The sequence below is a fragment of the Phoca vitulina genome, unplaced genomic scaffold (assembly GCF_004348235.1).
Source record: "Phoca vitulina isolate PV1807 unplaced genomic scaffold, GSC_HSeal_1.0 scaffold15, whole genome shotgun sequence".
NCBI classification, from domain to species: domain Eukaryota; kingdom Metazoa; phylum Chordata; class Mammalia; order Carnivora; family Phocidae; genus Phoca; species Phoca vitulina.
The window spans coordinates 26,291,823-26,311,738 of NW_022589718.1; the positions used below are offsets into that span (position 1 = coordinate 26,291,823).

The 19,916-nt window shown below is 39.7% G+C and overlaps 2 protein-coding genes and 1 non-coding gene across 5 annotated transcripts in view; 2 read left to right on the forward strand and 1 right to left on the reverse strand.

Moving 5' to 3' along the window:
- TRAPPC11 (trafficking protein particle complex 11) overlaps positions 1-2,903 on the reverse strand; it is a 47,023-nt gene extending 44,120 nt beyond the window's left edge. For both annotated transcript variants that reach the window (XM_032413680.1, XM_032413681.1), the window contains exons 1-2: positions 2,717-2,903; positions 284-508 (exon numbers count right to left, since the gene is read on the reverse strand). In XM_032413680.1, the coding sequence (XP_032269571.1) occupies positions 284-487 (204 nt within the window). In that variant the 5' untranslated portion in view covers positions 488-508; positions 2,717-2,903. The remainder of the gene's footprint in view (positions 1-283; positions 509-2,716) is intronic.
- A 151-nt stretch (positions 2,904-3,054) lies between these two features.
- Positions 3,055-19,694, forward strand: RWDD4 (RWD domain containing 4). Of its 2 annotated transcripts, XM_032413682.1 has the most exons (8): positions 3,055-3,324; positions 6,004-6,084; positions 10,306-10,415; positions 10,499-10,646; positions 12,440-12,557; positions 14,805-14,854; positions 14,988-14,990; positions 17,855-19,694. In XM_032413682.1, the coding sequence occupies exons 1-8, from the start codon at positions 3,301-3,303 to the stop codon at positions 17,885-17,887; spliced, it is 567 nt and encodes a 188-aa protein (XP_032269573.1). In that variant the 5' UTR covers positions 3,055-3,300; the 3' UTR covers positions 17,888-19,694. The 2 variants fall into 2 exon arrangements, with proteins under 2 accessions (XP_032269573.1, XP_032269574.1); XM_032413683.1 differs by lacking the exon at positions 3,055-3,324 and having other exon boundaries at positions 10,310-10,415.
- On the forward strand, positions 8,592-8,692 carry LOC116638077. The gene has a single exon (XR_004300618.1). It is a non-coding gene; the product is annotated as a U6 spliceosomal RNA (small nuclear RNA).
- Positions 19,695-19,916: the final 222 nt, after the last annotated feature.

A 19,916-nucleotide genomic window follows, 5' to 3' on the forward strand; every position in this document is an offset into this window, starting at 1 on the left:
CTTTTAGAGACGGCTTTAAGCAAATGCAAAAAAAGAAAACCCAGGACAGAAAGCTTAATAATTATAAAGTAATTATTCCTCTGGGGTTAAAAAAAAAATAGCTAGCATTAAACATACCTATAGTGTATTACATACATGAAAAAGCCTTGGGTTTTCTTAATGCATCACTATAACCATGGCTTTGATAAACTCAGGGGTTTTCCAGCACAGACATTAGGAACAAAAAAGGTATACACGCATAAAGAGGAAGAGAGGGAGAGAGAGCATGCAATCATGTCATTACCTTAGGCCTACATTTGGGATACTCATGGTCACCTGGGAGCACCTTGAAAGATATTGGTACCCGATCAGCCCTCCGATTGGCACAGAAAGCGTCCCAGACAGCTCGATGGACAGCATTATAAACTACATCCAGGCCCGTAAGGGTAACAAAAGCCATAGGCCGACAACATAATTCCACAGGGAAGTCCCACTGTGTGGGGCTCATGTTCAAGGTGCCAGGAAAAATCTGAAATACAAATGTAAATACATTCAAAATGTCTTAAAAGCCCATAGCCATATCTCATCTATGAGCCTCCACCATTTATAAAACATTACAAAAAGGCAAGAGACTGAATCTTTTCGAGTGTCTGCAGGAAGGTGATCAAATTAAAATAGGTCTCATGACTCATTTCTGACATAAAGAAAAATAACTGCTGACTTACATATAATAAATACAACTATCTAATTTCTTCGTAATTGCTAACATCTAATTTCTGAATTCCTGGGAAATTATTAAAATAATATACTACTTATCTAAATAGCTATGATTTCTCACTTCTCCATAATTAATGTAAAGTGTACTATTTAAAGGAAAATCTAGAAGAGATAAACTAACAATGAAAATGTCTAGGAGGTACAAGTTTCCACTGTGTCCTTCAGCTGAGAATCAGTGTATAATAAATCCTACCACACACTAATCATAGAAAAGCAATTACATAAAACTGTGTTTATTCCAAAGAAAATTGCCATTATATTTTAAAGACCATTTCTCATTTCCAAAATCATGTATCAAGAGTTCCTTTTCAAAGGTGATCTTCACCAGTATATCTTACAGACCTCAAATGCAATTTTTGTGAAAAGTGAAAAGCACTGTACCACTACTTGATAACCAAATATTTTTAGCCGAAAAGTTAATTTAAAAAAGATAATTAGGCTTCTCACACTTAAGTACTGAAGGAATAATGGGTATTGAATAAATGATTTGGAAAGCTTGCCAGAAATGATAAATTTCTACAAGACATAGAAATTTTAGAATTATTTAAGCAGATATTTTCCAGACAGGATTAAGCTATGAGGGCAAAGCATCACCAGTTCAGAGAAAGAAAAACTCTAGTTCTAGGGAATTTGGGGTTGAAAATTAAGAAGAGATGGTCAAAACACATTATACAGGGGCCTTTGCTTTATACCAAAGAATCTAGATTAGAGCCCTAAAGGTCCATTTCTTCATTTAAAAACCCCAGAGGCTCAAGAGAATTAGCTGTGGTCTTTGAATATGGAGTGGAAATAAGGGATCTAGAAATGACTTACAAAGCTTTAAATCACAGTGCTGTCCAAAAGAAATATGAGCCACATAATTTAAAATTTTCTAGTCATATTAAAAAATAAAAACAGGTGGAATTTTAATATTCTATTTAACCAATATGTCCAAAATGTTAATACTTCGACACAAATATAAGTTACTGAGATATTTCACTTTTCTGTACCAAGTCTTCATTATCTGATGTGCATTGTACACTCACAGCCCATCTCAATTCAGGCTAGCCAATTTCACATGCTCAATAGCCACATATGGCTACTGGCTATCATAATGGACAGCCCAGCTTAAATTATTGTCATTCTGTCCCCAAAAATTAACGTATGAAAACTGTATCAGAAATTCTTGCCACATACTATTAAAAGCTTTTGGCACCTGAGACAGTACTGCTTATTCTACAGCAAAGGGATGGGAATGGGAAAAACACGGGCAAAGGACAGATGCAGAGGTTGTGTGGATCTTAATGACAGTCTATAGAAATTTCCAGATCTCCTAGAAGAAGCCAATGAAACAACTAACAAAGTATGACATGCAAGGAGGTGCAAAAGTCATAAGTGAACACGCTGGAAGGGAGATCATGTAACGCAAGGGGAAGTAATCTGGAAGCTGGCGTGGAAAATACTAAGGAAGGTTCTTGAAAAGGATGACATACTGCAAAGAAAGGCGACCTAATCAAAGCGGCAGGTTAAAAAACACAATGTGGTCACTATTTTTTAATTCATGCAGGTTCAGGGCGTAGTACACAAGGCTACTAAGGACTACAAGACGATTCTAAGGGGAATGACAATTTGGGGCCGGGATGGAGCGGGGGCGGGGGCGGGGAACAGATGTTGAGAACGCGAAGCACCCACTTTACTTAGAAAGACACCATCCCCAGGGTCTCAGCATTCTGCCCAGGGAGATCCAATGAGGAAAGGGAAATAACGCCGCAGCCCTCAAGGCAGACGCTACCTTCCCCCTCTCCTCCCCCTCCCCTTTAAGCCTGAAGGCCCTAGGGGCTGGAAGAGAAATGCCAGGACTGCACCCGCAGACGCCGAAGGAAAACGCAGCCCGCTCCCCTGCAAAACCAGCATTGTTCAGAGCTAGCGCTCTCCCTCGGCGGCCTCGCCTGGCCCCGCGGGTCTCCGGGGCCGGACTCACCCAGGCCGCACGCCCCGGGCCCGCTGCAGCTGTGGCCGGTCGCCGCAAGCCGGGGGACGGCGCGGGGAAGCAGGTAGGGTGTCACAGAACGCCGGGGGCCGTCCCTACCGCCACCGCCCCAGAGCCGGGGCCCGCAAGCGAGACTTCCCGGTACTCGCCTGCGCAGGCACAGGAAGCACTTTGGGCACCTGAGTGACAGCGCTCTACGCCAACCGCTGTCCCGAAACTTAACGCGGCTCCACAAAACGTAGGAAGACGCTCCATTAGGGGTGGGGAGAAAAGGAGCCAATAGGAGAAGCGAGAAGGAGGAGGAGGCGGAGCCTCTGCCGCTACCGCCCTGCAGAGTCTCCCTAGTCGCCCCGGCGCCCCACCCTCGGCGGCCTCGGGCTCCCCGCCCACAGACCCCCGCAGGTGGCTTCGCGCTGCCCGGAGGCCGGGGGCGCGCGTGACTCTCGTCCGCGGTGCGAGGGGTGTGCCTCCCGCAGCCCAGGGCTCTGAAGGGGGACGCCCCGGGCTCGGGGCCACTGCTCTCCCTTTCTCGTTGTCGCAGACGCCCTCCCGGGGGGCGTCCCACAGCCGGCGCGATGAGTGCCAACGAGGACCAAGAGGTGAGTCCCCCTGACTGGACGCCCCTTCCCCGCGCCGGCGCGGTGCCTCGGCTCCGAGGGACGGCGGCTGAGCCCCCGGGGCCCTGCTGGGACCCGGCGCCGGGACGAGCGGCCCCGCACGTGCCTTCGCCCCTACAGCGGACAGAGCCTGGCTAGGGTGCCCCAAGTTTACGGGTGTCCTGCGAGGAGAGGCCAAGCACCCGGGAATGGGAAAGGTCCGCCTCTGCCTCCGCTCCCGCTGTAGTTTTCAGTTTTGCAAGCCCGGGAGTGGCCCCACGCCTCCTTAATAATAAGGATGCGTGTCCTTGGTAGGCGACCCAGTGCTCTTGCCTCGCCTTAAATCCCCAGTGTTCTTGTTTAGCGCTTGTGTACGGAGTTAAGCTGTTTGGAATCTGATTACCTTAAAATTTTAAAATTTCTTGGCTGGTAGGGAGAGACTTAATTGAGTTAGTTAAATTTCCCGTGGAGGAAAATAATGACACTGTCTCCGATTTCTGGCCTTTCTGTTTGGTGGAATCATTTATCCATCTGGTAGTTGTCCAATAGAAATTAAGGCTATTTTGAGCATGCATGTACCACCTGAATCGTAGAGTTTATGCTCAGCTATTTTCTCATGAAATGCCACTTTGACATTGAATCATATGATCAGGGAATGATAACAGGTCATCTCTAGGGGAGCCGTCTCATTGTGTAATGTGTCCAGATGAGGAGAAGAGTTTGCAAAGGTAAAGTGGATGCCCCAGGGCTGCACAGTGAACATGTGGGTAGAATCAGAACTAGAATCCGAGTCTCTTAGATAAGTAATTCACTCTTCATTTAAAATATATTTGTCGAAAGTTAGCACTTTTACAAGATAAATGTGATAGAATCCCTGGAATGGAAGTTACCTTAAAAGGACCCAAAGTCACCAAGCTGCTGAAATCCCTTCTAAACTGTTCTTGCCAAGTGAGTTTCTAAGTCGAGGCACCAACAAATTCTTACTGTGAAGCATGGAGCCTATCATATATTTCTCGAAGTTTGGCCCATGGAGCACTGCCTTAGAATCATCGGGGTGGTTGTTAGAAAAACAGGTGCCTGCACTGTATCTCAGATTTACTGAATTGGAATTCCTGGGGGGCCCAAGGATCTCCATTTTAACAATAGAATTCCATTCTTCTTCCACATGACTGATTTTCAGATCTTTGAAATCAGTTTTCTGCCCCGTTTTTCAGATGTCCTCTTCTTATACTAAATGATTCCTTTTAGCTTTTTTCCATATGTCCATTCTTTTTGTTCCTTCACTGTGTTGAAATTGTGTGTCTGTGGACAGATTAAGTTTACTTATGTCCTGTTTTAAAATTGTGGCATCACCGTTTTCTACAGTTAGTTACTCTCAATTACAACCCTTTGAGTTTCTGTACAAAGCAATTTGTCTTTCATCCTCTACTTGTATGTTTAAGGATCTAAAGACAAGTTCTTCCACTTACCCTATAAAATTTCGTCTCGTTAGATGGTTTTTCAAGGGCATTTTGAATTCATATTCAGCCACCAGCATGATTCACTGTTCCATCAAATTGTCATTCATCAATTTCATAAGGCTGCCTTCAATTTTTGTTCCTGACCTACTCGTTAGTTAAAATACAGGAAAGGATTAAGGGCAGGAGGAGTAGCACTATATTTTGAGTAAGGTGGTTCTTTCTAATCTAATCTTGGTTGTTCTTAAATCCAGTTGAACTCCTGTATTTTTTTCACATGAAGGTAGAAAGAGAAACCCAGGTAGACTGTTCTGTGCCTTTCCTTGATGTACCAATCAAGTTATCCTCTCTAATAAGGGTTGCTTGCATTTATCTTGTTTTTCGTATGCTTGCCAAGGCTTACAGACTGCTACTCTTTAGTCCCCTAGGCCCCCACAAACTATTTCTTTAATAATCTATTCTAAAATTTTATCTGTCTTTAGTTTGTAGCTTTCATGACATGCATCTTTTTGAAAACTAAAAGATGTGCCAAAGTACTGTCTTTCTTTGCTTCTCTTCTTCACCTGTTCATCAGTAATCACAACAGTGATTGAGTCTTCTCATTTGTCAGCCCACAGTGTTCTAAGAAATATTTCCAGGCAAGGATTATTGGTTACATTTTCTCTTGCAGTCCTTTTTTCCATCTTGGATAGATCCTTGTCAAACCTTTTTCTAACCATCTTTTTTTTTTTTAAGTTCTTTTTATTATCTGTAAGTGGTTTTTCAAGTTTCATATCATTCTGTGGGAAGGATTACAAATACAAATAATACATGTAAACAGTGGGGAATTATTGTGCTTTGTATTTCTCATCTCCAAGTATGACGCTCTTTCTACCCCAGCCTAGGACACATGCTCTGGAGTTGCTTTAAACTGACTTATTTTCCTCCTTGCTAGAAAGGAGAAAATAAGATATTCTTCTCAGGATTAATGTGAGAATTAGTGAGATAGTGCACTGTAAAATGCTTAGGAGTGCCTGGCACGTAATTTTAAAGTAAGTATTAGTATTAATACTGTGTTGCTACACTCACGTATATATGTTATATACACATATTACAAACATCAAAGGCCATCTAGAGTAGCTAAGTTTTACATAGTTGAGTGGGCTTGAATCAGAAACTAAAGACCCTCTATTTCTAATCCACTTATACCACTAAACAAAACTCATTTGAATCATTCTTTTTTCAGATGGAACTGGAAGCTCTACGTTCTATTTATGAAGGAGATGAAAGCTTCCGGGAATTAAGTCCAGTGTCATTTCAATACAGGGTAAGATGTGACATGACTAGGAGCCCTTGCCACTTTGCTAGAAAAGATTGAAGGTTGCTAAAGATGCTTTCATTTTTTAAATGATTTTGTTTTTTCAATTTAACGGTTTAAATTTGTTACATCTTTGGATTTTCTGAAGCCTTTGAACGAAAGCTCATCACCGTGACATCAGTTATTTGTAGCTTTTGCAAACAATTCAGAAACTTTGAAAAACTAAGATAAACTTGTTTTTGTTGTGTCAGAATTATCAAATGTTAGAAGTGGGAGAAACCTTAGAAATTATATGGTCTTGCCTTCTAACTTTAAAGATAGCGTCTCTCAGTCATAACTTCCCAAGCTTTCCCAGCTAATGCTGATAAATACTAGAATTAAAATCCAGGTCTCTATTCCAAGTCTAGTATTATTCCCCCCCCCACCATGATATAGTCAAGAAAAGTTGGTATTTTCCTAATTCCATATAATCAGTATGTGTGAATATTTTTTACATATTCTTTAAAAGGGAGTTTGCTCATAACTGTTCTCAACATGAAACAGTACCAGTATCTTGTTTTGTAAATAAATAACATAAAGCATTTTTCCAGATGATTATAAGTAGTAGTGGTGTGAGAAAGTTTTTTTGTATAAGCCTTAGTTATTTACATCATCATTTAAAATAAATTATGTGATAAGTGATCCTTATGTGTCATTATTACAGACTGTTACAGAAGATGAATTCTTTATCATTACTTTCTTTAGAGACTCTCTTCTCTGTTTAGCTCCTCTCAATTCCCTTTCAAGCTCAACAGTCTTTACACTACTCCATGGATAGAACAATAAAAAAACTTAATGGCCAAGGTTAACACTGGGGTTAAGTCCTAGGCCCTTTGATTTGAATCCAGCTGCCTCCCCAGACTTCCCCAAACACTGCCACTTACCCCTTACCAAGTGGGAGATTGAGAACTGCCCCATACTTCCCTAAGTATCTGTGTTAACAGCAGCGGTTACCTGTTGAGCACAGTATACAGAACGTAGTAGGACGTGTGTAAGTCCTACAGGAGGGATACTCTGCTGTGACTGCAGGATGGATTTCAAGGGTATAAAACGTGAGGTTTGGAAAGCTTGTTTGTGTTGAGAGCCAGAGGACCTAGGGTACAGGTCTGCCTGGGTCCTGGTCAGACCCCTCAGTTCCTCTTTAGCAGACTGGCTTGGTAACCTCCTGAACGATTCTCCCCTTTCAGTTCGGTCGGAAGCTTCCCCCCACACCTCACCAGTAGTCCTCCTGCAGACGTCTAGGTAGTTCTCTGAAACGCATAATTAGTTACCCCATTGCTTCGTTTAGAAGGGTTTCCCCATGGGTTTCTCCTGCCTATAGAATAGGGATTAAATTCCTTAGCTTGACACTCAAGGCCCTTCTGTTTGATTCAGATTGCCTCTCCAGACTTTCCAGCCACTACCATTCATGAGACACAGTAGCCTGTGGAACATTTCCCTGCATTTTTTTAAGATTTTATTTATTTGACACACAGAGAGCGACAGCAAGAGAGGGAACACAAGCAGGGGGAGTGGAAGAGGGAGAAGCAGACTCCCCGCCGAGCAGGGAGCCCGATGCGGGGCTCGATCCCAGGACCCCGGGATCATGACCTGAGCTGAAGGCAGATGCTTAACGACTGAGCCACCCAGGCGCCCCTCCCTGCATTTTTTTAATATGGTGCCTGTGGACATGCCATTTGCTCTTGCCCTCACCTCACGTCCCTCCTCCAGCTACTTCTCCTTTAATGCCTAACTCAAGCTCCTCTGTATTTGGGCCTTGTCTCCTAGCTTTCCCTTGACTTCAAAGCAGAATTGACCATTCCCTATTTCTTCATACTTTGTTCTGTCTCTTTTAAACTTTCAATCGTGCTGCGGTTTCGTGAGTTACCTAAATGTCTCCTCCCTTGAAGACAGGAATGATCTTACCTCTATTTTTGTATTTTCTGTACCTAGGACTGTAGGAGACACATGGCACCTTGTTCCTACACACACCTTGAGTAAGGACTTAGTAATTGCATAGAGCAAGTAACTTTTACCACTTTTTCACTATCTCTGTATTTGAAACACAAGCATAAACCGGTAATGTCATCAACTTACATAGGCTTACATCAGCAGGTCCCTAAGCTTATCTGACATAATTTTTTTTTTTAAGATTTTATGTATTTATTCGACAGATAGATAGAGAGAGAGCACAGTAGGCAGAGTGGCAGGCAGAGGGAGAGGGAGAAGCAGGCTTCCTGCTGAGCAGGGAGCTGGACGTGGGGCTCGATCCGAGGACCCCAGGATCATGACCTGAGCCGAAGGCAGCCGCTTAACCGACTGAGCCACCCAGGGGCCCCTATCTGACATAATGTCTAAGCCTCATCTTATATTGGTGTGTCTTGTGATTGAGGGTGAGGGGAAGGGAATAAAAAATTAGTGGTCAGAGAGTAAAGGTGAATCAAGTGACAATTTGGGGTGAAAAATTTTTAAATCTATTGCTGTTGTCTAAAATAAATATTTTTTAAAAAGCAGCACATATACTAAAAATATTACAGAGGAGATCAGCATAGCCCTATGCAAGGATGAGATGCTGACTCATGAATCATTCCATAGTTTTATTAGAAAAATCACCATTTTGGAACCACCAACATGAGGATCATTTCAGGCAAGGCTCATTAATGGATGCTAAAACCTTGGACTGAAAAGTTGTTGAGAAGCAGTATATTCACATGGTTTTGTAGTGTCACTCCACAGATTACTTGTTAATTACAAAATGGAAAAGGTACCTTTACATTGAAGAGATTTGAAGAATATCACCTTAACCGAACTGATCAAGCTTAGTATCACCAGTGATGATTCCAGAAGATCTTATGTGCCTCCTTATATGATGCTATGGGAATATGCCACATCACCTGTGTAGTATCCCTACCAGAATATTTAATCTGAATTGGATGCAGGAAACAGACAGTCCTGATCTGGGGACATTATACAAGAAAACTGGCCTTAGATTCTTTTTGTCATGAAAGATATTTAAAAGGCAGGCAGGGTGGCTGGGGACTGTTCTAAATAAAAGCAGAATAAAGAAATTTGACAACCAAATGTAATCCATGATCCTCAGTGGATTATGGATTTGTGGGTTGAGAAGGTGGTTTATTAAAGGACACTTTGGATATGAATGGGGAACTTTTTAGATGGATTACGAATTAGATAATATCTCTGGTCAATGTTGAATTTCTTGGGTGTGACAATGGTAGTGTAGTTCTAGAGGAGAATGTCCTTATTCTTAGGATACTTTACCCTGTAAATCTTTAAGGATGTTTCATCATGTCTGCAACTTACTTTCAAATAGTTCAACAAAAACCAAAGGAAAAAAAAAAAGGTCACCCCCATTGGGGGAGGGGGCGATTCTGTAATAGAAAGAAAGAGAAGTGGAAGGAGGCAAAGGTATTTGGTGAATAAGATATATGTCAATGAGTGTTCATTGTCCTATTTCAGTTTCTCTATGAGATTAAAATGTTTCAAATACAAAGTTGGGGAGAGAAAAAGAAACAGAAAAGACATCTTTAAATTCTCCAGGTGAAGGGGGTCGAAAGTTACAAACTTCAGGTTATAAAAAAAAGTTAGGGATGTAATGTACAGCATGGTGACTATAGTTAGTAACATTGTATCGCATATTTGAAGGTTGCTTAGCCAGTAGATCTTGAAAGTTCTCACCCAGCCTAAGGCATTCCTAAACCTTATCTCTTTACCTTTTCCTTTTTTCTCTAAATTTTACATTTCCTTTTCTGGTCTTGGGATTGTGCTAATGCATATCAATCACTTGTTTTTAACGCCTCGTCTGATTTGGCAATTAGAAAACTTAGGGCAAAGATTAGGTCTTTCAAGTTGGTGGATTATTATTTTTGTCCATTCTCTTCCTGTCCCCCGCAGTCGATGTCTTATATTTGTCCCCAGAAAGCTCTGATGAAAACAAAAATTTATAAAGACAGTCTTGATACTAGAAAAAGCTGGAGGGCTGGTTGGAGAGACAGGCCATGGACATCAAGTCAGGTTCTATTAATACAGCCGTCACCCCCTGCCAAGTCTCAGCCGGTACCCCTGAACTTTTCAGAATACTACGTTTCTGATCTGATCATGAGCATCGGCAGTAATTCATCATTTTAAAAGTCATAATTAAATATTCTGTCTTTGTATCACTTTTTACAAGCCTAAGATTTCCCTTTTCTTCAGATAGGTGAAAATGGTGATCCCAAAGCCTTCTTAATAGAGATTTCCTGGACAGAAACATATCCCCAAACACCTCCAATTATATCTATGAACGCTTTTTTTAACAACACCATGTGAGTAGTGTTCCGTTTTCATTGTTTTTTTGTAATGCTGTCTCTTACTTTTCTCTCAGCAATATATTTCTTGTGCATTATAGATCATCGGCTGTAAAGCAGAGCATATTAGCCAAGTTACAGGAAGCAGTGGAGGTCAATCTCGGGACCGCCATGACCTACACATTGTTTGAATATGCCAAGGACAATAAGGAGCAGTTCATGGAGAATCACCAGCCCGTGAATTCTACGGTAAGCTCGTGCTTCGTTTTGGTTTCACTCTGCTACTAATTCATCTTTGCTAGTTATTATTTTTTTTTAATTGGAAGGAGATTTTGTGTTAGATTGAAAATAGTTAGGGATGTGGCGTGGCTTAGTTAACTGCCTGCCTTCGGCTCAGGTCATGATCCCAGGGTCCTTGGATGGAGCACCCCCATCAGGCTCCCTGCTCAATGGGGACTCTGCCTCTCCCTCTCCCTCTGCCTCTCCCCCAGCTCATGCTCTCTCTCGCTTTCTCAAATAAATAAATAAAATCTTTAAAAAAATAAATAAGTTACATCTGAGTTAAATAAGAATAGTAAATTTTAGGTTTCTTAGTGTCTATTTAACTTTAAAAATGAAATCATATCCTTTAGATCTTACCCTTCATATAAGACTAGAATACTTCATGTGCCCACCAAAAACTAAGGTGGTGTTGAACCAAATATTTGTTTAAATGTATTTAATGTCTTCATAAAGCTCAGATTGAGGATTTCTGATGTGGTGCTAAAATACATTTGAAATTACTTTCTTCATGAGCCTTTAGTTGTCAATAGTCTTGCCCCAGTTCACTTTGAACTTGGTGCAAGCTTGAAGAGACTTTATTAATAGGAAAAAAAATTATTTTATTTCTAACAGTATTTTAGGAAATCATCACCTTTTATGACCGCAGGCATCTCTTTTTAGAGCTGCACCCAGTCATGTGCTAAAAGACTTTCCGTGGTCAGAGTCCGTTGAGTTCTGTGAACCAGGCCAGTGGCTTTCTGAGAGCAGCGGCTCTGTTGTCTTCTACTTGAGCAGGTCTGCCTTCCACATTCCTAACAGAACACCGAAGAACACTGAGGGCGGCTCTCTAGCGGTAGAAGGTGGTAGCAGAGCTGGTGGACTGTGGGCCACACCAGGTGGCCCTGAAAATCCTCACTGCACCACTCACCATGTGACTTTTTTTGATGGGGGAAAGGGAACCAATGTCTTAATCTCACTGTGCTCAGTTTCTTCTTTTGTGAAACAGGGATTATAATAGTATCTACCTCATAAGATTGTAGTAAGGATCAAATGAGTAGTATATGAACAACCTTTACAGCAATGCTTGGCACCTAGTAAGCATTTTAAATTTTGCCTACCACACTCTGATTACATGAATCCAAATTGAAATATTTTTCTCTCTTTTTTTTTCTTTTTTTTGAAGATTTTATTTATTTATTGAGAGAGAGAGCGGGGGGAGGAGCAGAGGGAGAGGGAGAGAGAATCTCAAGCAGACTGCACTGAGCACGGAGCCCAACGCAGGGCTCAATCTCACAACCCTGGGATCATGACCTGAGCCAAAATCAGCAGTCAGACACTTAACTGACTGAGCCACCCAGGCACCCTTAAAATATCTTTCTTCATTCATGAAGATTTTCTTCATTTCTTCAGGGAATCAGGGTTTTCTAGGTAGGCACGTGTGATTTTTCTTAAAGACATATTTAAATTTCCAAATCAAGCAAATTACCTGAATTATAAAATTACCTTAGAACTTCAGAGCTTCAACACAATGTTGGTATCAGGTCTTCTTTTTCAGAGACCTGGTTAATAACAATGGAACTAACATTATGTAAGTCCCTCTATGGGAATTTTTAGAAGAATGAAAGCAATGTGCACCTGATCTAATAAATGGAGAGTATAATATAGGATTTTTTTACTTCACAGACCTAAAAATTGTCAACTCGTTTGAGGATGTAGCCATATTTAGTGTAATTCAATAAGTTTTAAGGCATTAGTATAGGAATTATTTGTTTTTTTTCTAGATACCCATAAGCAGTATCATCTCCGTTGAAACTCCTAATACAGCCCCATCGAGTAAGAAAAAAGAAAAAAAAGAACAGCTTTCAAAAGCACAGAAACGTAAGCTGGCAGATAAAACAGGTTTGTGTTTATTTATTTATTTTTTATAACGCAGATAAATGGGTTGCTTTTTAGTGTGATATGAGTGCTTAATAAGTATATTTCGATTTAGAAGAGTAGTTCTCTCTTCTTCATCCTTGGAACATTTGGATCAGACGCTGTCTTGGGTCACAGATGTATATTGAAAATATTTACTACTTTACCACAAGAGATCACCGTTTGAGGGGAAGGTAAGTAAGTGGCAAAATAACTATAAATGAGTCTCGAGGTTGAGAAACAGAATAGCATACAAAAGTGTATCCTACTTGTACCCTTTCTGACATGTTTGGGATTTTCTTATTTGTTTACCTTTCTGGCAGATATGTGTATTACTAAATATTTTTTGAACTGTAGCTTTCATTTGAAATGAAGTCTGGTATACCATTAGATCTTAGCACAATAAATAATATAATGTTTTAAAAAAATAATAATGTTTTTGTCTGTAGTTGATTTATTTATACAATTAGAATAAGATTTAAGAATAGAATTTCTGTGTCTCCTAAACCAGAGTCATTTTATGGACCTTTAGAAGAGAATTATAAATTCCACCTCATATCACCAATAATATTTGATCTCTTTATTTAACCTGAAAATTTGCAAATTGATATCAGTCTGTAAACTTTTTTTCCAGTTAAGGAAGTGTATATATTTATATACATATACACAAGTGTGTCCCCGTATACTTAACGTCTGTACGTGTGTGTGTTCTTGGTATAAGGTTACAAGCTGCCCTTTATTGAAAAGAACTGACCCTTTTACTCTGGTGAGGAAGTTTAAAATAATGCCCTTTTATAAAGGGATGGCAGGTTTTTTGCTTATGTTTTGTTTAACGTCCTGTGTGGCAGAATGAAAAGATTGCAGCCCTTTGTTGGCCCTCAAAATACATTCTTGAAGTCACAATAGTTTGTGAAATAACAAATCTGGGAATACATTATACCTAATATTAAAGCATGAACAACCAAAGCAGTGAATTATTAGTCATTGCAATCTGTTTTCTAGAATTTTGGTTAATCTCTTTTTTAATGCTGTAGCATCTCTGTCAGTTCATTCCCTGTTGCTTTCGTACATAATGACCTATGATCATTCCCTTTCATTATGGTTTCCCCACCTCCATCGTTTTGATGATGCCCACCTAAGAGGCACCATTTTCTGTACTTAACGGTCTAGGAGTTTGTGACTTGGAGCTTGCGTTCTAAATAAAACTTTAAAAGGACCGTGGGTAAGTTTTAGTTAACAAAATCGGTGATCTGCCCCCACACCCCTGACAACCAATAAACAGTGGGATAAGATTCTTATTGGCATAAAGGAGAAAAGAGCCATTAGCATCTAAGATTGAGGTCTAGTGATGCTGCTTCTATCCTGTAAGAATCATGAGGTTGGTTTCTGTTTCCCTTGTGTAAAATTAATGTGTTGGTTTTAAATGCAGATTTTGATGATTTCATAAAATGAGATGTATAGAGATATATCAAGCATAGAGGAAATCACACCTTTTTATACTAAAACGCTTATATTTATTAAACTGTTCTTCAAGTTTGAATATTCTATTACAAGAATGAAGTCGCTTTGTAAACTATAATTTTTTAAATAAAGTTTCAGCTTGTTTTCAAGCACTCCCAACAGATTAAAGACCTGTCGGATTAAACAATGTTAGGCTAAATAATGAATATTTTATCAGACCACAAAAGTTAATAAATAAGTTGACCAGGCCTCCTCTGAGTTTCGAGGCCAGAAATTGATTTATAAGGACTCTTGTCTTGAGCCTAGTTTTGTAGTTTAAAAAGCCTCATGAAGCAGTAAAGTAGCACAACATCTCACTTAAAAAAGCCGTAACCTTATAAAAAAGGGTAGAATTGTACAAGTGCATGAAACTAATAAATTGATTCATTCCTCTTCCTGGCGTTTCCAACTCAACTCCATGTTTTTGTCTTAATATCATGGTTTTGTCTTGAATGGAAATAAGGTAAATGTGAAAGGGAGTGTGTCTGAGTTACTTTGCAAGTATCCTGAGGAGAACGGTGCTTTCAGTTCACAATGATGATAAACTGGTTTTCCAGCTTAATATAATACATGATTTAAAATTTTAATCTGTTATTGTGTAGATCTATCTATTATTGTGTATTTAATCTATTGTTGTGTAGAATGGTATGCAAAAGCTTATTGTTAGAGTATTAATTGCTTTAAAAATTACTGCTTGGTCTTAGACATAAAGTTACTATTTTTATCCTCTAGATCACAAAGGAGAACTGCCTCGAGGATGGAACTGGGTTGATGTGGTGAAGGTATATAATACTTATATTCTGGGCTTCAAAATATTGTTACTATCTGCCATCAAATAATGAAATTTATATCTTCATTTTTCCCCCCCTCAACCTTTGAATTTTACTGGAATGGCTGTTTCCCTTTTTGCTTCAGCATGTAAGTATTTTTGAAATATCTTTCACATTCTTTTCTTTCCTACACCTTCAGTTTTAGATTTTCTTTATTTAAATAATGGAAAATCTGTAGAACTAAGCTATAAGTACAGTGAAGTATGACTGTTTATGTAAGTACATCTGAAGAACGAACATGCCTAGCTATGACTCTGGATTAGCGGTAGTGTGGAAACAAGAAACAAGGCATCGAAAGGAATGCTTTGATTTCTTAGTAGAAATTCATATATATTTTTTGAGGGCAAACCCTAGATGGAGTTTCCCATCATTGTCAAGAAGGATTTTCTGTTTTTCTTATTTAAAATTGTTTACTTTTCACCTTGAAGTTTTTTGCCACCTTCTCTCAATATTTTTCTTATTGGTAGCTTCCAATATATTAAAGTGATGCTTAGTTAATCCTTTTTTTTTTTAAGATTTTATTTATTTGTTTGACAGAGAGAGACACAGTGAGAGAGGGAACACAAGCAGGGGGAGTGGGAGAGGGAGAAGCAGGCTTCCCGCTGAGCAGGGAGCCCAATGCGGGGCTCGATCCCAGGACCCTGGGATCATGACCTGAGCCGAAGGCAGATGCTTAACTGACTGAGCCACCCAGGCGCCCCTAGTTAATCCTCTTTGTAGGACTTCATGAGATGAGTTTTGCATGCCAATTAGTGCCCCTACTGCTGTGAGAAGTAATGAATATGATCCAAGGGTAGTTAAAGATTAGGATTTTAGTGGGGACCTACAAATACGGGTAATTTATAAACAGTATATTCTTAGAGTTCAAGTCAGCGGTTTGGGCCATGGGGTACCTTTGCTATAGAAACTGTTTAAAATAATCTTTGTGCCTAGTACAGAAATACTTCCTGGGAGTAGGTGAGCTGCGATCGGAAGAAAGCAGCAGTATTTCTTGTCCACTTCCTGGGCAAGGGGCTGACCGCACACAAGATGTCTGTGTGGGTGCGGCTTCTCCGCGTTCTCTGCTTTAGCCAGGCCCCCCTCCACTGATGCCTGATGGATACTCCGCGCTGTCCTAGGTGTGCTTGTATGTGCCTCACCAGCTAAGTCGTTTCCCTCCTTAAAATGCTTCGGGCTTCAGAATGAGAGTGCATCCTTCCCAGACAGTAGCCGTCAGCAGAAATTGGGCTCAAAAAGTAATCCGATTAATCCAAAGGTGGTAGTGCTCCTCCTTGCCCAGCTCCAGAAATTTAGTTTCCTGCTTATTTTTCAGAGTCCTTGTTAATATAAATTAGAATTTCAGCACATATAAAGGAAATGAAGATTGAAATAATCTAGTAATCTTGGGAGATAGGCGAAGATATTTTTAGGAGGGAGGTTACCACGTAGGCGGGTCTGGACTCAGAATCTGTTACCCGAAGCTAGTAGTTTCCAAATATGATCTTGGGATCCCTGGGAGGTCCTGGAGGCCTCTGGGCATCTGCAAGGTCAAAACTATTTACATCCTAATGTTAAGGTGTTGTTTGTCTTTTTTCCTCGTTCTCTCACAAGTGGACAGTGGTGTTTACCAGGGGCTCCTGAAGTGTAATGATGCCATCACTAATACTCTTCTATTAGAGCACTAATAGAATGTGTGCTTTTATATTCTTGTGTTTTCCAGAATTTTCTAAGGTGGTGAGTAGGTTTAGAATCTAAGTACGTGCATTTTTATATTAACTCAGTTTGTTCGGGTGCCTGGGTGGCTCAGTCGGCTAAGCATCTACCTTCGGCTCAGGTCATGATCCCGGGGTCCTGGGATCGAGCCCCGCATTGGGCTCCCTGCTCAGCGGGAAGCCTGCTTCTCCCTCTCCTCCCCGCTTGTGCTCTCTCACTGTTTCTCCTTCTCTCTCTCAAATAAATAAATAAAATCTTCAAAAAAACAAACAAAACAAAACAAAAACTCAGTTTGTTCTTAGTTACTTGTACTGTGTTTCTGTTCACTGTTTTCTATTTTACCTGCCTTACTGTGGAAGCAGATTTGTGAAAACCCAGCTGTCTTCTGTTGAGCTCAGTAATAAAGAAATTCACAAAAATGTAAAACAACACTATTCTTCGCATTAAGTTTTATTTGTTTTAGAAGACACAGCTTTTCATTTAAGAAATGTTATTCGGTGATCATGGAGTGAGTCTGTTGTTATTTTTACATGAACTCAATTCCTCAGTTTTAATTTCAAATACTGTAGGTTTAATATACATTTAAAAGAAAGCTCTTTTAAGATCCTCAAAGTAGGAAGAGGAGCTGGGGCCAGAATGTTTGAGAACTGCTACCCTTAACAGTTTCTGCTTTTCACAGCTTCCCACATTCTCTGGGGTTCTCAGGGTTTGGGTTCACTGGGGATTTCTTGGTGGCTGGGTCTTTATTCTGGTCAGAATTGTCTGTGTATTCTTTGGGAACTCCCCACCCTCTCCCCCATTTGCTAAATTCTATAGATTTTTATCAGAAAAGACTTGCAATTTAAGATTTTTATCGTATTTTTAAAACTGTACTTAATTTATGTGTTTTTTTTACCACAATGTTTAAAATTTTTGAAGTCTTTATTGTGAAAATAATAGAAGAATGTCATTCATTTTATAAGTGGCACCTTTTGTATGTTCTTGGTTCCAATTTATTTCTTGGAAAGCTTCAAGGGATTTTTTTTCCCCCCTTCTCTATTGAGGTTGTATTTTTAAAGAATCGTGTTTAAAGTAGCTGAGCCTGAAGTTGAAAAGTAGTTAAATACGTTGAACGCTGTAGCTGGTATTAAGTTACATGAACCTTGTTGTCTGTTGTTCTATCAATTATAAATATTTATTTCTGGTAATAAATGGAAACAGTGAACTCAAGTAATGTGATAGCTTAATCTTGTTGATGATGTCCTTTTTTGTCTTTTATAGTTAAGCAAAACTGGCTCTAAAGATGATGAATAGTACTTGGAATTGAAGACAAGGGAAGAACATCCTTTAAGAAGTAAACTGGGTTCAAAATCCTTCATTACTCTTTTCTGGTATTGAGGTGGCTTTTTATAAAACAGAATTTTTTTGTATGTTTCTTATGTAAAAAACGTTTTAAGCTGAAAGTTCATGAAGAGATCTGGTTGTATTAAATTATTTTCACAAACTTGCCTTAATAAAAGGTGAAATGTTACTGTTTAGTATACTTTATGAAGATGGTTGAGCTTTGTAAATGGACAAAATGGGAAATAATAAATAATCAATGTGAATTTATATGATCTTATTCTAGTGGATGTGATATTTTTTAAAGGAGTAGGAAGCCCTTTTGAAACTCTCATCCCAGTGGATCAGAATACTGAGTAAACAGTTACTCTGTGGTATGATCCATATTAATAGACTTCTCGTCTTAATAAAGTCTTCATCTCTTCCTTCTCTTAATTACTGAAGCATAAATTGCTCCAGAGAAATTTAAATACTAATATTTGAACTTTTACATAATATTCTTTGTAGTTCCTTTTTATTTTTCAAGGGTGAACCGCTTCTTTTTAGTAAATGAGTATCTGTTCATACTCTTCCTTTGGGTCATGATATTTGACCGTGAGAGTTTTCAGCCATATGTGGAATAGGAGAATATAAAAATAAATCTGCCAAATACATTCAAAAGCATTTGAATAGAAGTGCTGGTTCCCACTGAAAACATTTCTCTTTGCTGCATATACCAAGATGGGAGTAAAAGATGCCTTAATATTTAATTTTTGTATTGTTGGAGACAATGGTTTTAATAAATTCCTGTTTATCTGCTACTGTGTGGTTTTGGTTGTGTGGTAACAGGTCTCCTAAATGGTTTAACATAAAACCACCTCTCAAGTCTTGTTTCTTTTCAAGTATCCACATGGATTTCTCAGCCTGAGCATCTTCCTAGTTATAGACATAGAAGTGTTTCAAATGCTGAATCATAGTACAGGCTTGATTATTTTTTTTAATCACGAGTAGGGTACCTATTAGTGTCGTGTAACCAGGAAGTTACTGATGTGTCTGTGTGATTTCCAGTGACTGCATTTGCTTCCCGGCTGGAAAACCCTAGAAAAACCTTCTACAAATAAATATTTCTAGAAGGGGAGGCTGTGTTCCTCCAGTTACAGCTGTGTAGCTCGGGTCTGAGTTTTTAAAGAATAATGAACTTGTAAAGACACGTCCTTAGCATACGAGCAGTTTAAATTATGTCCGTGGCTTTTACTGGGCTAACATTAGGCTCAGTTAAATCGTTTGAATTACACAGTAAATACAATTATGGTGAAGAAGTGTAATCTGATTTTCAAAAGCTGAATCACATTTGATATCTTGAACTAATAGAACAGAATCATTAAAATTCAAGACCACCGGAATGCAGCCAACTTTTGTCCTGGGGGTTGTGTGTACATGGTTTTCGTTGTGTTGATTTGTTTGCTTGTTTTTAAAGAAACTGAAACTACAACATCTGCTCGTGGAACAAACCATGTTTCGCTCTGAAGATTCTGAAATTGTTCAGGCTTCTTGTGGTTCAGAGATGACAAAGAATAATGCTAGTTAAATGCCAATGAGCTGTTTTTACTCTTTTTATATGAAATGTACACATGTAGGGGGTCATGGTGGCCGTGGCGCCTCTGACCACCTTCTGTAAAACACTGAAACATTCTCGTCCGGATTGCCGTCAGCTGTTCAACACCCCCGTACATTTGCTCAAAGTCTGTCTCCCTGAAACTGTATGGAATGACATCCTTAATAAGCAATAAAACCAGAATTACACACAGTGGTTTTCCCTGTGTTTTATTTCAAGTCGATGGAGAGAGAATTGTTGATTTTACAAATTTGCACAGACTTAGGGTGTAAGATGTACCCTCCTACTAGAAACTGTTTAAAAGTGAAAGAGAGAGAGCACCAGCACAAGCTGGGGGGGCAGAGGGAGAAGCAGACTCCCTGCTGAGCAAGGAGCCCGATGCGGGGCTCGATCCCAGGACCCTGGGAT